The 20325-nt window shown below is 43.1% G+C and overlaps 1 protein-coding gene and 1 long non-coding RNA gene across 2 annotated transcripts in view; both read right to left on the minus strand.

The window, feature by feature from the left end:
• LOC135233161 (uncharacterized) overlaps positions 1-20325 on the minus strand; it is a 164693-nt gene that overhangs the window by 119597 nt on the left and 24771 nt on the right. Inside the window, exon 3 of the mRNA XM_064296420.1 lies at positions 6984-7083. Coding sequence (XP_064152490.1) covers positions 6984-7083 — 100 coding nt within the window. The remainder of the gene's footprint in view (positions 1-6983; positions 7084-20325) is intronic.
• LOC135233162 (uncharacterized) lies at positions 10094-13840 on the minus strand. The gene is made up of 2 exons (XR_010323770.1): positions 11769-13840; positions 10094-11195 (listed from the first exon to the last, which is right to left on the minus strand). It is a non-coding gene; the product is annotated as an uncharacterized LOC135233162 (long non-coding RNA).

A 20325-nucleotide genomic window follows, 5' to 3' on the forward strand; every position in this document is an offset into this window, starting at 1 on the left:
CAAGATATTAATCATCTACTGGGCCTGTTTAAAATGCAATAACATTCAGCTTTTTTAATTACCAACTGAACTAACGTTGGGATGACAAAGTGGGTTGACCCACAACATGTTTTTTGGTAAAACTTGGTAAAACTAAAAAACAGCATGTTCCCTTCCTCCATTTGTTCATGCAAATTTTTTAAAAGGTTTTCCACAGAGCTTTCATTTTCATAAAGCTTTGAAAAAAAGAAACAGGGTCACAAAAAAAAACCTTTCCTCTAAATGAAACCAAAAACTGCATAAAAATTTTATTTAAACATTCAGGAAATAATCCACCAGGAAAGGCGGGGAGGATCACTCAATGACAGAACCACTCACAAACATCTGACATTTAATATTCCACTTTAAGAAAGACCATTAAAACCTCAGACAACACAACCACAGAGATTTGATTATGTTTCTTATTGCTAATGAAGAAAAGTGGCATTGACAGTAAATGGAAGAACAAATAATATTAGATTGTATTAATTGACCAACAAAACAAACGAGCCAATCCAGGAAGTCATGGAAACAAATGTGAATGACACAGATGGATATGCATTAGGTTAACGTTAACTAGTTAACGTCAAATTCCCATTCTGATGGTGAGACAAGCGATAACTCTGGCACTCTCGTCCAAAGGTTTTTATGTCGGTGATGGAGAGGTTTGTTATTATGAAGCAAAAATAGACAAATGAATCAAAAGCCAAACTTCCACTGCAATATCCGATCTTGAACACGTACACCCATAAGCTATTCCCAATATGGCAATATCAAAAGCTGGCTGGAACCCACTTGATGCATTCTGCGCTTTCAGTAGTACTTTCAGTAGTACTTTCCAATCTCAATACAGCCGTGTGGGGACAGTTCGTAAAACACAGCGGAAATAAAAAAACTGAAAACCACACAAATTCAGTTCAGTACTTCTCCTGATTTAGTCACATTACAAATTCCCTCAGGCAAAACCACCAGAAAACTCACACTATAAATATTACAAAGTTTACATTTACATTTCAGGCATTTACCAGGCAGGCTTATCCGGAGTGACTAACATTGCTGGTTGTTCACTGCAGTGATTCAGATTTAAGTACCTTGGTAAGGGCACAACAGCAGTGCCCCTCCAGGGAATCAAACCTACAACTGTGAAGTTACTGTACAAGCCTAGCTCTCATTCACACACACACAGACGTACTGTATGCACGCACGCATATGCATATACACAAACACGCATGCGCACACACATATGCACATACTGTACAGACCCACACACACAGGCACCCACACACACATGCACACGCACATGCATGCACACACACACACACACACACACACATACACACACACAGGCCGTCAGACACACACAAACACATGCACGTACACACACGCATACACACGCACGTGCATGCATGCACACACACACACACACACACACACACAAACACAAGGCTGCCAGGTGAAATTCCTGCGCCCGAGACAAAATTTTCTCTGTGCGACATGCGTATCATTCAATAATATTTATCACAAGTTCATATACCATTGGGCATTGCTGCATTCTGTTAGCCTAGCACTGGCGACAGACACTGCAAGAGCCCATTAACTCTTAACGCACCGGCTAGCGGGAGCAGTCAGAAGCAGCGGGAGTGAGCTCTGGGGGGGACCTAATGAGCACTGCCCCAATTAACTGCCTGTGCCTGGCCACGGACTGCACAGAATCCCTGTGTTCCATAAATACCAGCAAGAATTATTCATGAACACCGTAGGACGTCATTCCCCACATATGTGACCCGTGATCCAAGAATTTCCCTGGAGGTCTTTTGCTTATTTTTTATTCATTCATTTTTTTTTTGAAAGCACTGAACATGTGACATATTTCATAGTTAATAGGAGTATAGGTAAAAGTCCCCGCTGTGATGATCCTGGCGTAGAGGAAGTGAGGGCCGTGAGCCACGCCCGGCAGAAAACAACCGCCATTCCGTGCCTTTCGGTTTCACCTTGGCTGGCGCTCAATAACATCTGCCCTCTGTTCCAGTTCAGAAGCCCGGCATTGTCTCCTATTTATGGAGGTACTCAACTGGCCTTCCACTGGAGGCATTTTTTAAGTCACAACAGTAAAACATGGCTTGGGTGTGAAACAAAAGCCCGGAATAATAAAAAAAGGCTGTCTGTCATCTCTGTGGCCCTCCGTGAGACTGCAGAGAGAGACGGAATATGGTTCCAGTACAGATGGAAGAAGCCTTGTTAAATGAGGGCTTTCCTATCAAAGGCCACAGACACAGACACAGTCCATAAACTGGGAGAAAAAAAAAAACCAGAAGGGAGGCGAATTCATTTTTCATTGAGAGCACAGAGGGGAGGGTCTCGGACTACTTCGGGGGGTGGGGTGGGGGCCTGAAAATGGAGATGCAAGGGAAGACAGGGAGGGGTCCCCTTTTTAATATTCCGAGGCAGGGAAAAAGCACTCAACTCCTGGTCCAGCAGGGTTTTCGACTCCTAGAGCCAGGAAGGCGGGGGAGGGAGGCCGGCGCGAGTTTGATCGAGATGCTAATTAGCAGCAGCGTAAATGGCAGAGTAATGGAGCTCAGCGGTGGGAGCCAGAATAGGGCGCCCGTTACAGAGAGTGACGGCACCCCCTCGCACTTGGACAAGTGCGGCAAGGGGTCTTCAGTCCCGAAAGAGAAGGGCATCTCATCACGCTCTGCTGATAGTGGGTAGATCAGATCCGACCACTTCTGTCTCTGTCTCTTCCACAGCTAGGACAGTAAGACTGTTGCCTGTCAGTGGGGTATCTGAAGTTTGATGGAGCATGTGATCTTCTGCTACAGAGGACAGCAGCACCCGCTGGTGTTAGAAGAGATACATCTGCTTTCTGAACAGATATCTGCTCCTCTTGAATCCCTGGATGATGCTACATGCAATTGTGCATCACCCTGAGGGAATCGGATTCGAAACCAGACCACGGGGCCCATCCACACACTGGAACAGTGCCTTACCTTACACCAGACCACGGGGCCCATCCACACACTGGAACAAGGTTTAACAGACACCAGACCGTAGGGCCCATAACAGTGCCTAAAGAGGACCAGCCAACCAGCACCTAACAGCCCCCCAGGCCCCTGCCTGCCCCCCCCCCCCATCTGTGAGCAGTATCCCATCCTTCACTCTCTATCCTCCCATTCCTCTGTTCCTCACTTTCCTCCACCCACTCCCTTCATCCTGGCAGATGTCAGTCTTCTGCATAGGCTGCACAAACTGCAGTGCCAGAGACATTTCAGCCTACAAAGGTCCCCACTGGCAGCTCAAGATCCATACCCCTCATCGCCCCCACCCCCACCCAAAAACGACAGGGTGCATGAGTACTCAATTGTAGTGACAACTCACCACTTATGTTACATAATGCTTTCTGCTCAGTTATGTTCTCTTTGTTATCGGCGAGAACCATGTGCAGAGGTAAATGCCAACATGACAACATAAACAAAACCCCGTAGCTTCCTGTCTGAACAACAAAGGAGCTCCGTCTAAAGGAGGCAACAGTGCAGCAGTTAAACAATATTCCTGACGCAGGAAAGATACAGTAAACGTCAAGGGAAAAATTACAACAGGGACGAGTTACGTCTACACAGCTGAAGGAAGTTTACATTTTACTGAGAGCAAGAGCACTTGTGTGTGACACAACAAAATATAATATATTTTTCATATTTTTTTGGACACTGCACAGGCTAACAGGTTTTGCTTTCTTAGGGTTAAAAAATAAAGTAGATGAAAGATTTCTTAAATTATTATTCATGAAAATATTGGCGGTTTATTTTATGAATAATTTTATGAATTTTTAACCTAAGAAGTTGCAACCTATTAGCTAAAGCAACATTCTTAAATAAGGGAGACCTGTCCTGCTGTGTGCCATGTTCACTTTTGGACAATCAAAAAGCAACAGCTGTGATAAATACTCAAGAAATCTTCAGAAGGATTCTTGCTTCTGGCAGGCCTTTGGCAGTGGGGTGCAGGAAATCTAACATCCGCAGGAAAAGGGATTTCTCTGGTGCAAATGAGCACACCGACAGGCTCGTTGATAACTCAGTATGACAAGCAATCCACCTTTGCCACGGAGCACAATGGAAGAAGAATGACGGCACTTGAAATGAGCGTCTGCAGAAACAAATCGAGTTTTAAAAAATGCAGAGCCCCCGCAGCAGAAGAGAGAGTCACGCAAGAGGCTTCCCTTTGTTTAAAACAAAAGCAAAACACCAGCAAGAAGATATTCTGAGAATCTGACGCAAAGAAAGAAGAGGGTTATATTATAGACCCTGATGAATGACACACTTCAAAAACATACATCTGTTAAGGCTGTATTATACTAAGAGAAGGCTCAGGGGATAACAATATATACACAGGGTTTGGTGGGGATGACCAAATGTCTGTTCTTCATTGTGGGTCTGGATGAAAGTGCACCTGTTCTTCATAGTCAGTGGGTACCACCATGTGTCTCAGTTTAATGGGTATTCTTTGCAGATGTACAGGATAGGACTATCTGCCCGGGCACAACAAGGGATGACTGTGTTTTTCTTCTTCCTCAGAGGTAGTGAGGAACGTGTGCACGTTTCTCCACTGTGGAAGAGGAAGTGGAAGTGTGTGTTCTTCCTCTGTGGTAGTGAGGGCAATGTGTCCGTTCTTCCTCTGTGGTAGTGAGGACCATGTGCGTGTTCCTCCTTAGAATAAAGCTGTCTCTAATCCACACTGTGGCCAAGGCTTACCTTGATCAACACTAATCTTGCAGCTGGGAAACTCCCTCCTGACCCAATACCCAACACCTGACACGTGGAGCACTGCCCTACTGCTCCACAGAAGAGGCCATCAGCTTAAAACTGCTTTACTGCACTATTCACACATACGCACATACACACGCACACACACACATACACAACTTAACACTCTTTAGCAGCTCAGCACACTGTCTCACCCCTCTGCGAGTTAGTCACCCAAGTGCCTCACACACAACATTTCACTTTTGGTGCCGTTGCCATCAGACCATTATGCTGTTCATCAAACCACTACTTCTGGCAAATTCTGTTCCCTCATTTGAGCCTTCACTGTAGCACCACTCAGCATGACACAGATGCTGACACGCACATGTATGTGCAGATTCACCTCTCTAAACTGCAATCAGGACAATCGACTAAGAATTGAACAACATGACATGCTTTGTTAACCTCTTAAGTGACTCATTGTGGTCATTAAAGATGCCACTTTGGAGTAGAAGTGTCATCTTCACTGTTCAGATCAAATTCCCACAAAACCTGGCTAGCTTATCATACTCCTTACACCTGACTGACTACACAATCCCACACTAATTCCAATGATTCCCCAGGTAGTCACGGCAAAAGTGAACTGAATTCAGCTGACCTACCTGGTTACAGAAAAGACCAGCCTGATGTGATTTTCATTACTGAATGAACTGCGAAAATCACACCATCGGATGTAAGAACAGGAAAAGAACATAGTGAAGCAAAAAAAAAAAAAAAAGTGACCATTACAAAAATCGCTATGCTATTAGGAGTGAAGGCAGGCGGTAACAGACGACAGTACATGCTATGATTTTCTCATTATTATTAAATAATATGCGAATGGGGGAGGCGGGGGCACGGGTTGGGGAGGGGGGGGGGGATTGGAGATCGGGATCTATCAAGCTGCTCCGTCTCTCATCTCCCGCCCCGCCGGCAGGTCTATCCCTCGCTGGGCGACCCGGTACGGCGCGGTCCCAATCTGCCACGCGGAGCTTAATTGGTCTATTAGCCGCGGCTGCTAGCGCTCTAATGAATCCATCAGCGGGGAGGCCCGGGCTGTTCCACGCCCTCCCTCCGCAGGGTGATTCTGCCAGAGTCCCCTCCCCCCTCCTCCCCTCCACTCCTCCCTACACAGCTGTGGCACAGGGAGACGGCTCTGTCTGCAGGCTCTTACAGAGCAGTATGGCAACAAAACGCCGAAACGCCACTCTGCTCAACCACCACAATCCCCATTAATGTTAACGCATAAAAACCCAGTTATCTTTGGATTATTGTGTGTTTTTATAGGGTTCACTTGATAGAGATAGACATCCTCCACAATCCCTATTAATGTTAATGTATAAAAACCCAGTTATCTTTAGATAGTGTGCTTTTATTTAGGGTTAACTTGATAGTGATAGATACTGTGCATACAGACAGAGACACAATGTTTAAAACAATAATCTGATACCATAACCATAAACTATACTATAATGTAATAACAATTGAAATTTGTCTACAGATTACGGTAATTTTTTATGTTTATCCTTAAATCAAGGTGATAGTTCATAACAATAAAACACAGGTAGCATGGTGCACCTTCTCTTTCCAGGAAGCCTGGAAGCCCCAGAAACCTCTATTGGTCACCAGAACCTTCTATGAGAAAGGGCCAATGAAAGGAAAGGCCTGGTTCGTCCATAGCAATGCCTGTGCAGCCATAAGGGAGCCACTCCCATTATGTTTCTCTCCATCTCCTCTTATTGTTTTTGCATCAGGACACCCATTGCAGGCATATATTTTCCGATGCTGGACACAGAAGATTGGATTAAGGCCTCTGTAAAATTCTAGTCTAGGAAACACTGCCCCAGATTCCAGGTAAAGTGGCACAGGCCTTTCAGTTCAATAGCTAAAAGCCACATGCACTGTGATCAAGTACCCATCTGCAGCAGATGACAATGTTTGGCAAGATTTTACATCTTGCCAAACATTGTTTTTAAATTGCAATGTCCTCAAACTGAATCAAATGAAACAGACACAAAAGAAACATTATATTATGAAGTTTATTTATTTAGGAAAAAGCCTAAAAGGAAAAAAAAAAGAAAAAAGAAAAATTCAGGAAAAAGATTTTATTTTATTTATTTATATATTTTTGCTTAAGTGATAATGCTGCCCTCAACAGCATTAGCGGTAGAACTGCATGGTACTTACAACATGAAGTCTTGCTCCCAGCATGGCAGATCTCCACGTACAGTGACGGTTGTGCTTTTGACATTTTGCACCTTCAGCGTGACGTAAGTATTGAACTTATCTGGAATACAGGAACAGGAACACACAAAAAAATTAAGAAATGCACAGTATTATTGATACAGTCGACAGCCAAGATACAGAAAAGGCCATTTGTAGAACGAAAAGAAGCATAGCTTCCCGCTCATGTCTCCTGTCCTCTTGTGTCTAAGCATGGCCATGAAGCACTGCACAAGCAGCTATGTAACTTGGAGTGTATTTTCTGGTTTTAGACTACAAACCCCCTAAATACCCACCAGGCCTACAGGTCATCACAAACTTTCCCAAGCATCACAAATAGCCTTTATAGCACACAAAACTGTCAGGGGCCAATCAAAAACATCCACTAAAACTGAAGAATTTTTTTTTTTTTTTTTAATCCAGAAAGTGAAATGTCCCTTTTGTTTTGATTTTATACATGGCGAGGGAGAACAAAAGCAATTTGCGAGGTGAAGAATGTGTTAAATATCATGTCACAAGCCAGGCACTGTGCACGCGGGGGCAATTGAAAACCAAAGTTAAATGCCAAATCCAGCTTGGTGAGAGGGGAACAGAATCGCCACTTATTACTGTAAAACATGAATATGTCCTCTCCTTGTCATTCCTGTAGCACAAAGCATCGTTTCATACAGCTTCCTGCACACGCACAATAGTGCTACTATCTTTCACTCACAGAGTCCTCCTGGTGGGGTTTTCCACAGCGTTCATTTGACTGAAGGGGAGTTAAACATTGAATGAATTCATTGGTGACATGCACAGCGTGCAAACCATTAAAACGCCAACGTAAAGAGATGGGCACAAAGAGAAAGCTAAGAAACACGAGTGTTACAGCTGGGCTCTGTAGTCCGTCACTTTACATTGTCTGTTTGGTCAGCAAACACCCTTATCTGTAGATGCTTATATTAGCTTAGGCTAATTGTTTGTACAGCAGCTATTGATACAGCTGGATATTTACTAATGCAATCCATGTCAGGTGCTTGGCTCAAATGTCTTGCAGGAAAAGTCTTAACAGGGATTCAGTCCAGCAACATGCTATTTGCGAGTTCCGCTGCTAGACCACTATAGCACATTGCCATCCCACTACACACACACACAAACAGACACAAACAAACACAAACACACACAAACACAGACACACACACCAGCATGCTGATACTATTCCAAAGAACTGAACTAAACTGCTCTTGCCGGCTCTTGGTTTTTGGTTCTCTCCTCCTAGTGATTTTGGCTTTGGGGTTTGCAGATTTTTTCCGCAAGACTACCTTCCAGGCTGGCAGGTCTACATGGTCCCCCTGCATTAGCTGAACAGATCTGTGGTCAGAACACAGTCATGATCACAGTGTTCACCCACTCCTGAGAAACACTGTGATTACAGCACCACTCTCCCACTCTCTAAGAAAACACAGTCATTACTGCCACGGTCTCCTTCTCCCACTAAAAATTACATACTAAAGGCGCACTTGTAACTTGTCTAAGTGTACACACATTTTTGGATAACTTTCCTGCAGCTTGAGTTTTTCCAGTGTATTTCCAAAAACAACAAAACACCAACAGTAAAAGATAAACGCAACTATAGTAACAAGAGATAAGCATTAGGAAAGAGGTAACAAATTATCTGGGGAAATACAACAATGTGATTTGAAAAGTGACTCAAAAGAGAAACGGTCTGAGTTGTGTTCTCCAGCCCACACCTTTCTTCAACGAGAAACTTCTCCCGAGCCTGACACTTGACCCTTGACCCTGTCCCACAGCAGGACTGAAAGCAGATGGAAAGGTGTCCACCTCTAAATTGAGCTGGGCTGTCTTCAGTGCATCGCTTCACCTCTCAGCCTGTTGATAACAGCTGAAAGTACTGCTTGACTCAAGAATGCTCCCCGTAGAGCTTTCATCACATCTGTTCAACAAAATTGCTACAGATTCTTCACTCTATTACATCAGGGAGAGATTTTTCCTACATGGAGATGGAACACGGAATAAACGAATGGGCAACCTGCAGAAGCAGACATTAATGGGCAACCTGCAGAAGCAGACATTAAACTTTGAAGTTTAAAGAAAAGTTCAAGCCGCTGCCAAGCAATGAAAAATTCTCAAATTAGCAATGAACACTTAAGTGAAAAGGTTTTTTAAATATTTTTAATTGTGTCCAAAAGATCACGGATTAACACACAAATCCATTACCTGAGATAGTGTTTAATATTTTAGGTCATTATTTCCCAGGATTCTTAGAAGAGCCCTGCACTTCTCAGAAGAACAACGATAAGAAGCATAATTATGATTACTTAATAAATACCAGTCTGGTTAATTGACTCATGCAGGAATAAAGGGATTTTTATATCTACTCATGTGTTAGGCTAATAAATACACGACAGCAATGGTATCATTCAGTTTTTAATTAAAGCCAAAACAAATTTACACCCAGCAAAATTCAAAGCTCAAAAATGTATGTGATTCCCCGATCCTTGCATTCCCCAAATAAGTTCTGCAAATTTACCCACACCCACCAACCCAGTCTGCTGGTGCAAAGTACATCCATGAAAATTAGACCTCTGTCCCATTTGTAAATAGGCCTTTCAAAAAATGAAAAAAAAAAGCACTGTTACATCATTGGCTAGAATGTCAGGTTAGAGCACAGGGAGGGGGAAAGGAGAGTTAGAGGGAGAAAGAGAAAAAAGAGGTACACCCCCCCCCCTCCCTTTCTGAGTGACAGAAGCAATCTCCTGACCAGGTAGGCTCCTAATGGAGCATCTCAACCAGGTCACCTCCATTGGACTTCCCATTCCAAAGCCTGATTATCCCACAGAGGAAATTAGTGGTAGCTGAGCCGTGAGAGGGGGGGGGGGAGAGAGACGGGAACTGTGCGTTTCGGTTCCGTGAGCCAGCGGACAGGGCAGAAGGCCCTCTGCTCCCTCCATACACAACCCATCAATGCCGTTCCAGACCTCCACTGTTTGCACCTGTGCTATTAGTGCCTGAAGCCGTTGTAAATATGTGTAATGCAGAGATCGGTAAAAAGTTCGTTCAAACTTGTTGCGGGCTTTACCCATGCCACAAGTTTGCTGCCAAAAAAACAGGCTGTGTTTCCTTCATACTCCTTTTTAGTGGTGCCAGGCTTTTTAATCAATGAGAAAATAGGAACAAATAATGAGAACAGGCTATTCAGCCCACACCATTTAGCTACAAGCTAGACAGTAAATACAGCTGGCAACTCACCAACAAACAAGAGATTGTGTAGTACTGCATCAAGGGTAGACCCCTGGGATCCAATACCATAATTGCTATCAGATTTAATGTACATTGTGCCACCCAGCATACAGGACCTAGTCAAGCAGTGCTGTTCAAGCATGAGGGTTAGAGAACAAACAGGCCCTTACACACAGGGAATACATTATATAATATACAATATATTATGAAGCGTTGCAAGATCTTGATAATGCATTTTATTCCAATATATTTTCATAATCATCCACGTGAGTAAGGTACCCTGTGGTGTGGGGCCTGACTCGAGCTGAGCCCACTGTCTCCATCAGGCCAGGGCACAGCTTTTAAGGAAGACCTCCGAGCTTTCCGCCTGATCCAATTTCTTGACCGAAAAACTTCCAGCCATCGATCACAGGCCCGCATTTCTCCACAGGTCTCACAAACACACACACACACACACACACACACACACACACACACACAAACACATCCATCACAATATAGGAAAAGGTCCCAGGAGGGTGATAATGCTGTGAGATACAGTATGATGTACATTTGATCAGATGCCCTTATAAATGGTCCCTGTGGGGTGTTAAATGAACAGGTAAGAACAGACAGGGGTGGTAGGACAACATGTGGGGAAGCGTGTCAATTACATATCCTCTGTCTAATAGGACATTTTCACTAAATAATGAACTAATAAATATAGGAGTTATGGTTATACAATATTACCCAAGTAAATTACATTATTGTCAAATGATGTTATTATATGATGCTTTCTCTTTGAATACAGAAGCTGGAGCCACCCAAGGTCAGGCAGGATTTAGTTGGCTGGGATCCTCATTGCTCTCTAGTGACCCCCGCTGGTCGACAATTGCCTGCTGTCCACACGTGAAGCATCTTCCTTGGAGTCATGTCTGTGTAAGCTTGGCTTATGGGCTGCAGTATGAAAATAAGTAGCTGGTGACAATGTGCTGTGGAGGACTGTGCACACTTGTGTATGCCCTCCTTAATCAGTTGTGTACCATTGGGCATTCCAAACTGGAGAGAACATGGGGAGGCAAGACTTCCATTAAAATATACCCTATTGGTAGGGTCACCACTTTGTCTCCACCATGTAACCTCCAGGAATTTAAACTCGTATTTCACTGGCCATCCTCCAGGGGTCCCTATAGGTCCCTGTTACTCAAATCACGGCCCTCGAGGTCCAAGAACTGCTGGTTTTCCACCCTCCCTTTACCTGGAAGTCAGGTGTGAATAGAGCGTGGCCAATCAGTAGCACTAATTGCTTCGTTAATTACCAAGGGGGATTTGGATTCAAGGTCCAGATCTGAGTATCCATGCTATAGGCACTCCAACGGCACAGTCAAGTGACGAATCATACATTTTACTTTCTAAATTAGATATTTTAAAAAGCAATCAGTTGATCTAATATGGGCAAAGTCGGGAAGGATAGTGAGCATGTATGCAAGTTTAAACACTATGAAAAGCATGACCCAGTGGTCTTCTCACCTGGTCCTGGAGTGCCGCAGGGTCTGCTGGATTTTGTTTTTACTCAGCACTTGAGTAGCACCGCAACTCATCCGTTAAATCAGTTCATTACACAGTTAATTCAGGTCACCTGGTTTCTTGGGACTGAATCGCTTGCTGATCTTAAGGAAAAAACAAAAACCAACAGACTCACGCCCTATATTATCTGAAAACGGCCATTGTCTGGGCAGGTCTTCATTTTAGCCAAGCACTAGGACACCTGATTCTGCTTAAAGTCTTGATTGAGCACTATGATTAGTTAATTAGTTGAATCAAGAATTCATTTTTTATTTATTTAACTGTCTTGTGCACGTTAAATGCTATTTAACTGCTCTCATTTTTTAATGTGGGCATTTCCCACTGCTTCTTACAAAACCTAGCATGCCCCTTTAGAACATTAAAATAGTGCAGCATGTCCACGGTAGTAAGCAATCAAACTGAATTTAACATGTGAGTGTCACTTGTAAACATCGCTGTCAATCATCATCTGTACTTAATTAGTGCCAATTACTTTATCAACTCAGATTATTGAGGTGGTGTTAGTGGCATAATTGTTTGAGAAGGAGCTTGAAAAAAAAAGCAATTGCAACCTCTAGTTGGCAGAACCAAAGTACCATGCGAGAAAACAAGGGGAGACAAACTGGTGGTCCTACCTATTGGTTCTGACATGAAGGCCACTTCCCCACCTAGTCACAGCCTTCTCAAATAATTTCCCTACCTGGACCTGCACAGTCAAAATTTAACAGTGTCAAAGCAATAATGGTCTATTAAAAATGTCATTAAATGTCATTTTAAATGACAAACTCAATAATTTAGCTGAAACTGAAGGTCACCGTTCTTTGTTGTCAGTCCCTCTGCCACAGTCTAATATGAAACATTAAAATTTATTGAAAAATACTCCTGAAAAGTGGTTATGTGGGGCAGCAGAAGCACTTCCTGGTATAGTGCAGCCGGGATCATCACAGTGCTGAACGGCCAGGTCCAAAAATCAGCTGTGATAGTCCTCACTCTAGGATCGGTTTACTTACGTCTTCCGTTTGAGGAAAACATTTTGGTAATGGTTAGGAGTCTGGTCTGTTTATCCAGGAAATATGCAGCGATGTCCTCAACCGCATGTAGTGCAATGCTCAAAAACCATAAGCTTAAAATTTCATAAATCAGGGCAACTGTAATACTCTCATCTAAAGTTATCAATGTGGGGTGGAATGCCTTGTGTGTGTGTGTTCCTCCTAGGGTCTCAACCTTCATTCATTATTGACCATTTGAATTTCTCCAGTAAATAAGCCATAACACAGTAAGTTAGCCAACTGACATTTCACATTGTGCTTCTTTATGAATATTGCATGGATGGAGACCTGTTGATTTCTGCCACTGGTGTTCAAACAGTGCAGAGCTGTGTGTGTGTGCGTGCGTGCACGTACATGTGGACTGGGGTAAGAGAGGAAATTTTCCCTTTCAGAAGAGAATGGCAGAAAAAATAAATGAATAAATTCACCAGAACCAGTGTGGGCCCATGATTCAAATACAAGAAAACAACTTCAGTGTGAACTAGACAGCTCACCAGATAGCAAGTATTGAAAAGAAAGGTACCAATTTCCACTTCCTGTTTGCCTTCACACTTTGTGACCTGTCTGTGCGAATCATTGCAGGGTGGACTGCAATAAGAGCCCATCTGTCTGTGGCATGCTGGGAGCCCTGCCGGGCCCTGATGGACTGGAGGGGCCGGGGGCCGCGGAGGGCGAAGCTAACCGAGCAGGTGTTAGACACCGGGCCAGCGGCTGAGTAACAGGCAGGGAGGCAGACGACAGGAAAAACACATCCGTGTACTGGCAGCCTTCAGCGATGCAGACAACCTGTACTGGAGCTCTGTGTGTTTGTGTGTGCAAACCTGTGTTTTTATGTGTGTATGTGCGCATTTGCGTGAGTGTGCGCGTGCTTGTGTGCATGCATGTGCGTGTGCTTGCATCCACTCTTGTGTGAGTGCTTGTGCATGTGTGTGCGCAAGTGTGTGTGTGCGTGCATTTACATAACATGACACAATGATGAGAACAGATCATACATTGATCGCCATAACTAAATTGTATCTAGTGCTCTGATTACCTACAGATTAGATAGTGCTGAACACTGCATTCAAGCCTGGTCTTGTCATGCCTGTGAGCGTGTGTGTGTGTGAATCTGCATGTGTGAGTATGTGTGTGTGTGCTTCCTTTTCTATATGCACATAATTAGCCAGTTCATGATAATTACACTGTTTGTCACCTTCAAGAATATCAGTGATGTAAGAGAATGGCAGCCAGAACATGAGGTGTTTTGCATAGAATTTAATAGATACCTGCTTGACAGAGAGATTGGAACTGCCAGATACAGTATTTAAAATGGAAATGAACTCAGAGAGGACAGTTCATTAAAATGTACCTAAAAGAAAAAAATCTAATAAAGTTTTATTGAAACTTTGAAAGTTCCACCTGAGTGCATTTATACGAGGGCACTGTTTTCTGCATTTGCTTGAATTTTTGAGCAACGTTTAAGCACATGTAATAAATCAATAAGCAATCAAGTAGTAACTCATTCAGTTTACACAATCAACAAATGGCCAATTAATCAAAAAATCAATTAAGCAATCAATAAATGATTCCCTCAATCAAACAATGTTTATTCAAAGCCAATTAAAAGAATGATGAATCAAATAGGTCAATTATCAATTGCTAAATCATCGGTCAATCTACTAATCATTTAATTAATCAATAAATGATTGGTCAAATAAGTCAATTAAGAATTAAATAAATGATTGATCAATAAAATGTCAGTTAAGCATCCAATTAACAGCCCTTATTGCTTTGCAAAAATTTCTCCTCCTTCCGGTTTCTCTTTGGAACAACTTTAATCTTTTCCATTTCTTCCATTGCTAGCTTTCACTCTTCTCCTCTCTCATTGCCTTTTTGAAAAATCTTTTTTCATGGTACTGAAGCTTTGTAATGTTCTTTAAAAAAAAAAAAAGCCTGGACAGAACTCTCCCTCTCTCATTAGGATGAGGAGACGGGCCGATGCAGTTTAGGACGGGTCCGTACACACAGCGTGCCCAGCCAAGTGACACTTCCCCAAATTGAGGGTAAAACAATGGCATCTGCCCATTACACTGGCACAAACCAATCTTGTTTTTCGTTCAAAAGCACATTTCTATGAATTGTCACTCACTGAAATACTTAGCAGCATGAGTGGAACCAGTGAACCAGAAAATATCGGGACATTAGGACAGAGAGAAGCATGCTGCCCTCAATGATAGTGGTTGTTTACAAAGAGGTTCTTCAGCTGGGAGAGTCCTGATGGACTATTTATTCAGCAATTGTGCATTAGCATTTGTTTCAGATTGGTATAAGGGTTGGGGATTTGGATTTACAATTTATATGTATTTATAATCCAGGTCCCTAAACCATGCTAGTTTTTTTTCCCTCACAGTAAAATCAGCAACTAATTCAGAACCATGAAACCGGGTGAGGTGAGCTAACTGTGTAATCAGCTGCTTTAATTGACCAATTAAGTGCTGCGTAACAGCAAAACCCGGCAGGCACATCCTACGGCTTTCCAAAGGTAGAAGTGAATAGCCCTGCTACAAGCCGCTTTTAGACTGCCTTGTACACTTTCCCTGCACTGGCACAATTCAACAATAAAAAAAAACGTTCCTCACCACAATGTGCAAAATAGCCCACCTGCATTTTTAAAATGTTTTTTTTTGCCCCTGCTCTCCTCCGATAGACGTGGGCGGCTGCTTCTTACCACACCGCTCTTCATGAGTCATACTCGCACAGACACGAGTCAGACGCTTCATATTCCGCCCAACAGGTGGATTGGGGGGCAACAAATCAACCGGCAAGGGTCGCTAAGGAGCAATGAGATGCTGTGATACGACTGGAACCCCGACTTCCCCCGGCAACACTAGATACCGGACCGTGGGGCCCATCCAAGCGCTGAAACAGGATGCAACCACACATGCAATTACATAAATCAGCGATGCAGAGGAGACCGGGCTCTGTAAGTGGATAAAATGCCGCTTCTGTCAGTGTGGAAGACAGGCCCGGTGCCGCTCCAATGCTAATCTACAGCATTGTAAAGCTTCTCAGCTGTAACAATGAGTCTAAATGCCCCAATTTCGCTGGCGTCAGACTGTTAGGCAGAATCGGGATTTCTGACAGAAACCTGTGAGTGCAGTAATAGCAGTCTTGTTCATTTCAGCTTTAGACGATTTGAAAAACATTTTTTTTCCAGTGTGTGGTATTTCCACAATGAGTAGGCCCTGATTATCCTTTGAACGCAGGGAAAGTCCTTCTGTAAAACATTGCTTGGATCTAGTTTTACCCACCAGTAAGGAGGAAATAATAATTACTTGCTTAAGTGTCATGTTAAAGGCATATTTTACTGTGTTATAGCACAAGTAATTTTGTGGAGCTTACTCCATTGTATGTAGATGTCCCTGCTTTTCACACTGGTCCACCTGGTTTTCCAGTTCCCATCCATTCCCATTAATTTTCGCGACATTGCTGAAATTAATTGTTTTAAAGCACAAACTAACTACGAAGGATAATAGGTCAATAAGAGAGAGTACTAACGTCATAAGGTTTTCTTTTTTGTTTGGTTTTTTTGAATATCTGGTGTATTTTCGGTGCTTTATTTTCTTATAAAAGAAAAAGAAGTCAAAATGTTTTGTTATTTTAACTAAGCAATGTGTCCTTGAGCACGATAATGTATTCATATGGGCACGTACATTCAAAACAAGACCAGGTTAAAACCCAGTATATGGCTGGACCTAACACACGTGATCCGGCCGACCAATGGTGTAACTTCATAACTCGGCCGACCAATGGTGTAACTTCATAACTCGGCCGACCAATGGTGTAACTTCATCACTCAGTCACTCAGTCACAGACATTCGCGTTTGTAGGGCTGGCCCCGCTGTTGCGGTCCAGCCAAAAAGCGAACTATGGCTTGATGCATTTCAAAACAGTAGCCAATCTTAAAATAGTTTCTATGTTTATAGCTAACCTAAAGCTAAAAACAGCTTGTCAGCTCAAAAAATCTCTGACCTTATGACGTTAGTACTTTCTTTTATCGACCTATTATCCTCTGTAGTTAGTCTGTGTTCTAAAATGTTTCATTTCTGCGAGGTCGCGAAAATGAACAGGAGTGAATGGGAACTGGAAAACTGAGAGGAACAGCACTACCGTTAACGGTCAACAAGGGCATCTGATTTTGCAAGTATTCACGCCACTCAAATACAATGGGGTAAGCTCCACAAAATGACTTGTTTCATACCGAAGTGAATATCCCTTTAAGGACAAATGTGAATTCTCAAACCCAACAGCACCAGAGCAGCCCTCAAACACCAAGGCAGTGCCCTCAACTATGCCAGTACTGTACACTTGCAGAAACATGCTGAAACATGGCAACCCTGTTACAAATAAATGATCCGCAGCTCGTATCAGTATTTAAATTTGCAAATATGTCGGTTGCCAACTGTGGCATTCTTTTCTATCCCCATTTATCTGAAAATGGTATAAAACCGTAGATCGGTTCATTTATTTCCTATAGTACAGGAAATGTTTCCTTTCAGGAATTGGACCTGGTGTTGCTGCCCCCCCCCGAGCAGACAGGTGATTGGAGGAAGATCGGGCGCTGGGACTCTGACAGCTGGGTTTAATGAAGGTGGATTCAGTCCACATCCCTCATTAATAACACGGAAACCAGCTGTCACGGCTGAGCCCGGCCCGCCCGTCACCAGGCCACGCTTCCACTTCTCCACATCTTTATTTAAGCGTCGGCCTGCGAATTCGAGCAAGGAAAGGCACGTCCCATTTTTGGAAAAAAAAACCCAGATTGCCTCGCTCACCTACTTAGAGAGGATCGCGTTCACGCGGTTCACATTAGCCGCGAATGCGCCTGCAACCAGGCCTGGGCTCGCGGCTCCAGTCATTCATCACTGTGTGCAGAATTCCCCGTGGGGGTCAAAGGTCGTCCGGCATAAACACAGACTGAACAGAATGAGGGATGATCCGGAGGATCCGTTCAGACGCCCTCTGTTTTTGCACTCTATAACACAGCCACAAGCGACTGGCCAAGCGTGTTTGTAGAGCGTCACGCACGTAACAGGCCCCAACAGGTCTCGCCCTAATGCAATCCCCATGCATGGCTGTTAGCTTTAGACTGCTCTGAATCGCTCGCATCGTTTAATGCAACATTGGTCAATTCTACAGCGCTGCCATGTTGCATGTATTTTGAAATACATAATAAAATATCTCTTACTGCATCCCCTTGTGTGGCGTCTGAGTCTGATCAGTTTTGACCTCCATTTACTTCAGTGTTCCTGTTTTCTGGTGCTTTTAGGATCCCTTGTCGTTTGACCATAATGGTCTTGTCAATCTCTAGAGCAGGGGCATCCAATCTTATCTGAAAAGGGCCAATGTGGATGCAGGATTTCTTTTTTTTTTAAGCCCAGCACTACAACACCTGATTCAACTAATTAACTAATCATGGTTTTCAATCGAGACCTTGATCAAGTAGAATCAGCTGTCTGAGTGCTGGGCTGAAACAAAAAAAAACCTGCACTCACACAGACTCATTTCGGATACGATTGGACACACCTGCTCTAGCAAAACCCAGCGGCGAAATCAGTGGTCCAGTTCTCAGCACTTAATTAATTCATTAATTAAAGCAGCTGATTACACAAATAACTCACTTCAATTGGTTTCCTGGGTCTGAATCAGGCACTGATTTTAAGCCTTCTGAACCCTTCTGATAAGCTGTTGGAAAATATCCCCATACAAGTGGCTGTCTTAATATTAGGCTCATTTTGTTTATATAGCACTGTGCATTAAAATGGGTGTAAATTGTATGCAATGTAAATAGTAGATATAGTATGATCATGTATTTTAGACTGTAGTAAGAATCTTTGTATGTCGCGTTGATCTTTTGAAACCTTATATTATCTTGCTATGGCTGATGGAACATCAAGGACCAGGATGGAAATAAGTCCAGGACTTTTTCGTGTTATCCTTGACAATTTCTTCACATGCAAGTCTTTTGATACATGTGTTTTAATTTTGTCAAATAAACTAAACTAAACTCCAGGCCCAGGGCTGAGTACCACTGGTCTAAATGAATAACTGTGAAAAGAGTCTAAGACTATGGACACTCAAATACAAACCTGGTCCTTGTTTTTCTTTTCCCCCAAATAATTATCTGAACAATTAGTGCTACTGATTGGCCGGACTGTATTCACACCTGATTCCCGGGCAAAGGGAGGGAGGAAAACCAGCAGTTCTTGGACCTCGAGGGCTGTGACTTGAGTGACAGGGCCTTCGACCCTTCACTGCTCTGTCCAAGGGTTTACAAAGCCCCTCCTAAATAGAGGCCCGTTTGTTTGAATGCCTTCCCAGAAAATCAGACCTGATCGTTAACGCAGTGTCAACTCCAGTCTGAGCCCCGGTCTGCTGTTTGGTGTTAGCACAGCGTTCATTGAATCATTGATTGCAGTCCCCACACTGTTTTCAGCCTATGGGAGGCACGTCACGCTAGATTATCTCCTTGGTTTTGTTGGGTAGTGTATCTTACCTCAGTCAGTGAACATGTGCCGCGAGCTTTTTCTCTACTCTGGAAATCACTTGTTGCTGCTCTGAAAGCGTGCCAAATCCTATATGTAATTCAAGGATGTAATTGGGAGCTGATTGAAAGGAAAACACAAAACCCCACAGACACCGTAGCCCCCCCTGGGTTATGGGTTCAATTCCTACGTTAAACAGTGGACTGTGGCGCCCCACAACATACAAACAGCCACTACATGCATTACGTACAACAAACTGGGTGAACCCACATCCAGTCAAATCATTTCATTAACAGACTGGCTCTGAATGCTCTTATCTTGCAGACCCACATGGGTCTCAGGCCCACCTGGGAGAATAAACGTGTTGGGACCACTGCATAGCTTCAAGGGGGAAAATGTTACAGTGATGGCCCGCTATTCCAATAAACTAGTTTACTTTCTTTTTAAACTGGGACAAAATAGATATACTTATTGAGTTCAGGTCAGTACATTCATCACTACACACAGCCTAGAACAGATGATTAATTCTGTATAAAACATAAAAGTTTCCTGCATCGCAGATGTGTTACCAAAAAAGTACCAAAAAAAAGGTAAGCCACCATGATCCTTAGAGAGAGAGAGAGAAATCTGATTAGCATTTTCTAAATCAGGTCTGCTACTTGGCAGTCCAGGTGCTAAATGTAGCCTGGCATAGGCTTACTATTGGCCTTCTGATCATCAATAAACACTAATAATAGAAAAAAATAACATTGCTCACATACGTCAAAAATGAGGAAGATGTAGATCTTTATACAGTCCACACACCTCCCACAAGTGACAGAATACTAATAGCAGTAGGCATATTTTTGTTCATATGTTATTTATACACAATGTACGTGCTTCTACAATGCATGCATTTATAAAAATCCAGCAATAAAATAAAAATTTAATATGTGGACTGTAGGAGTA

Source organism: Anguilla rostrata, chromosome 10 (genome assembly GCF_018555375.3).
Source record: "Anguilla rostrata isolate EN2019 chromosome 10, ASM1855537v3, whole genome shotgun sequence".
Taxonomy (NCBI): Eukaryota; Metazoa; Chordata; class Actinopteri; order Anguilliformes; family Anguillidae; genus Anguilla; species Anguilla rostrata.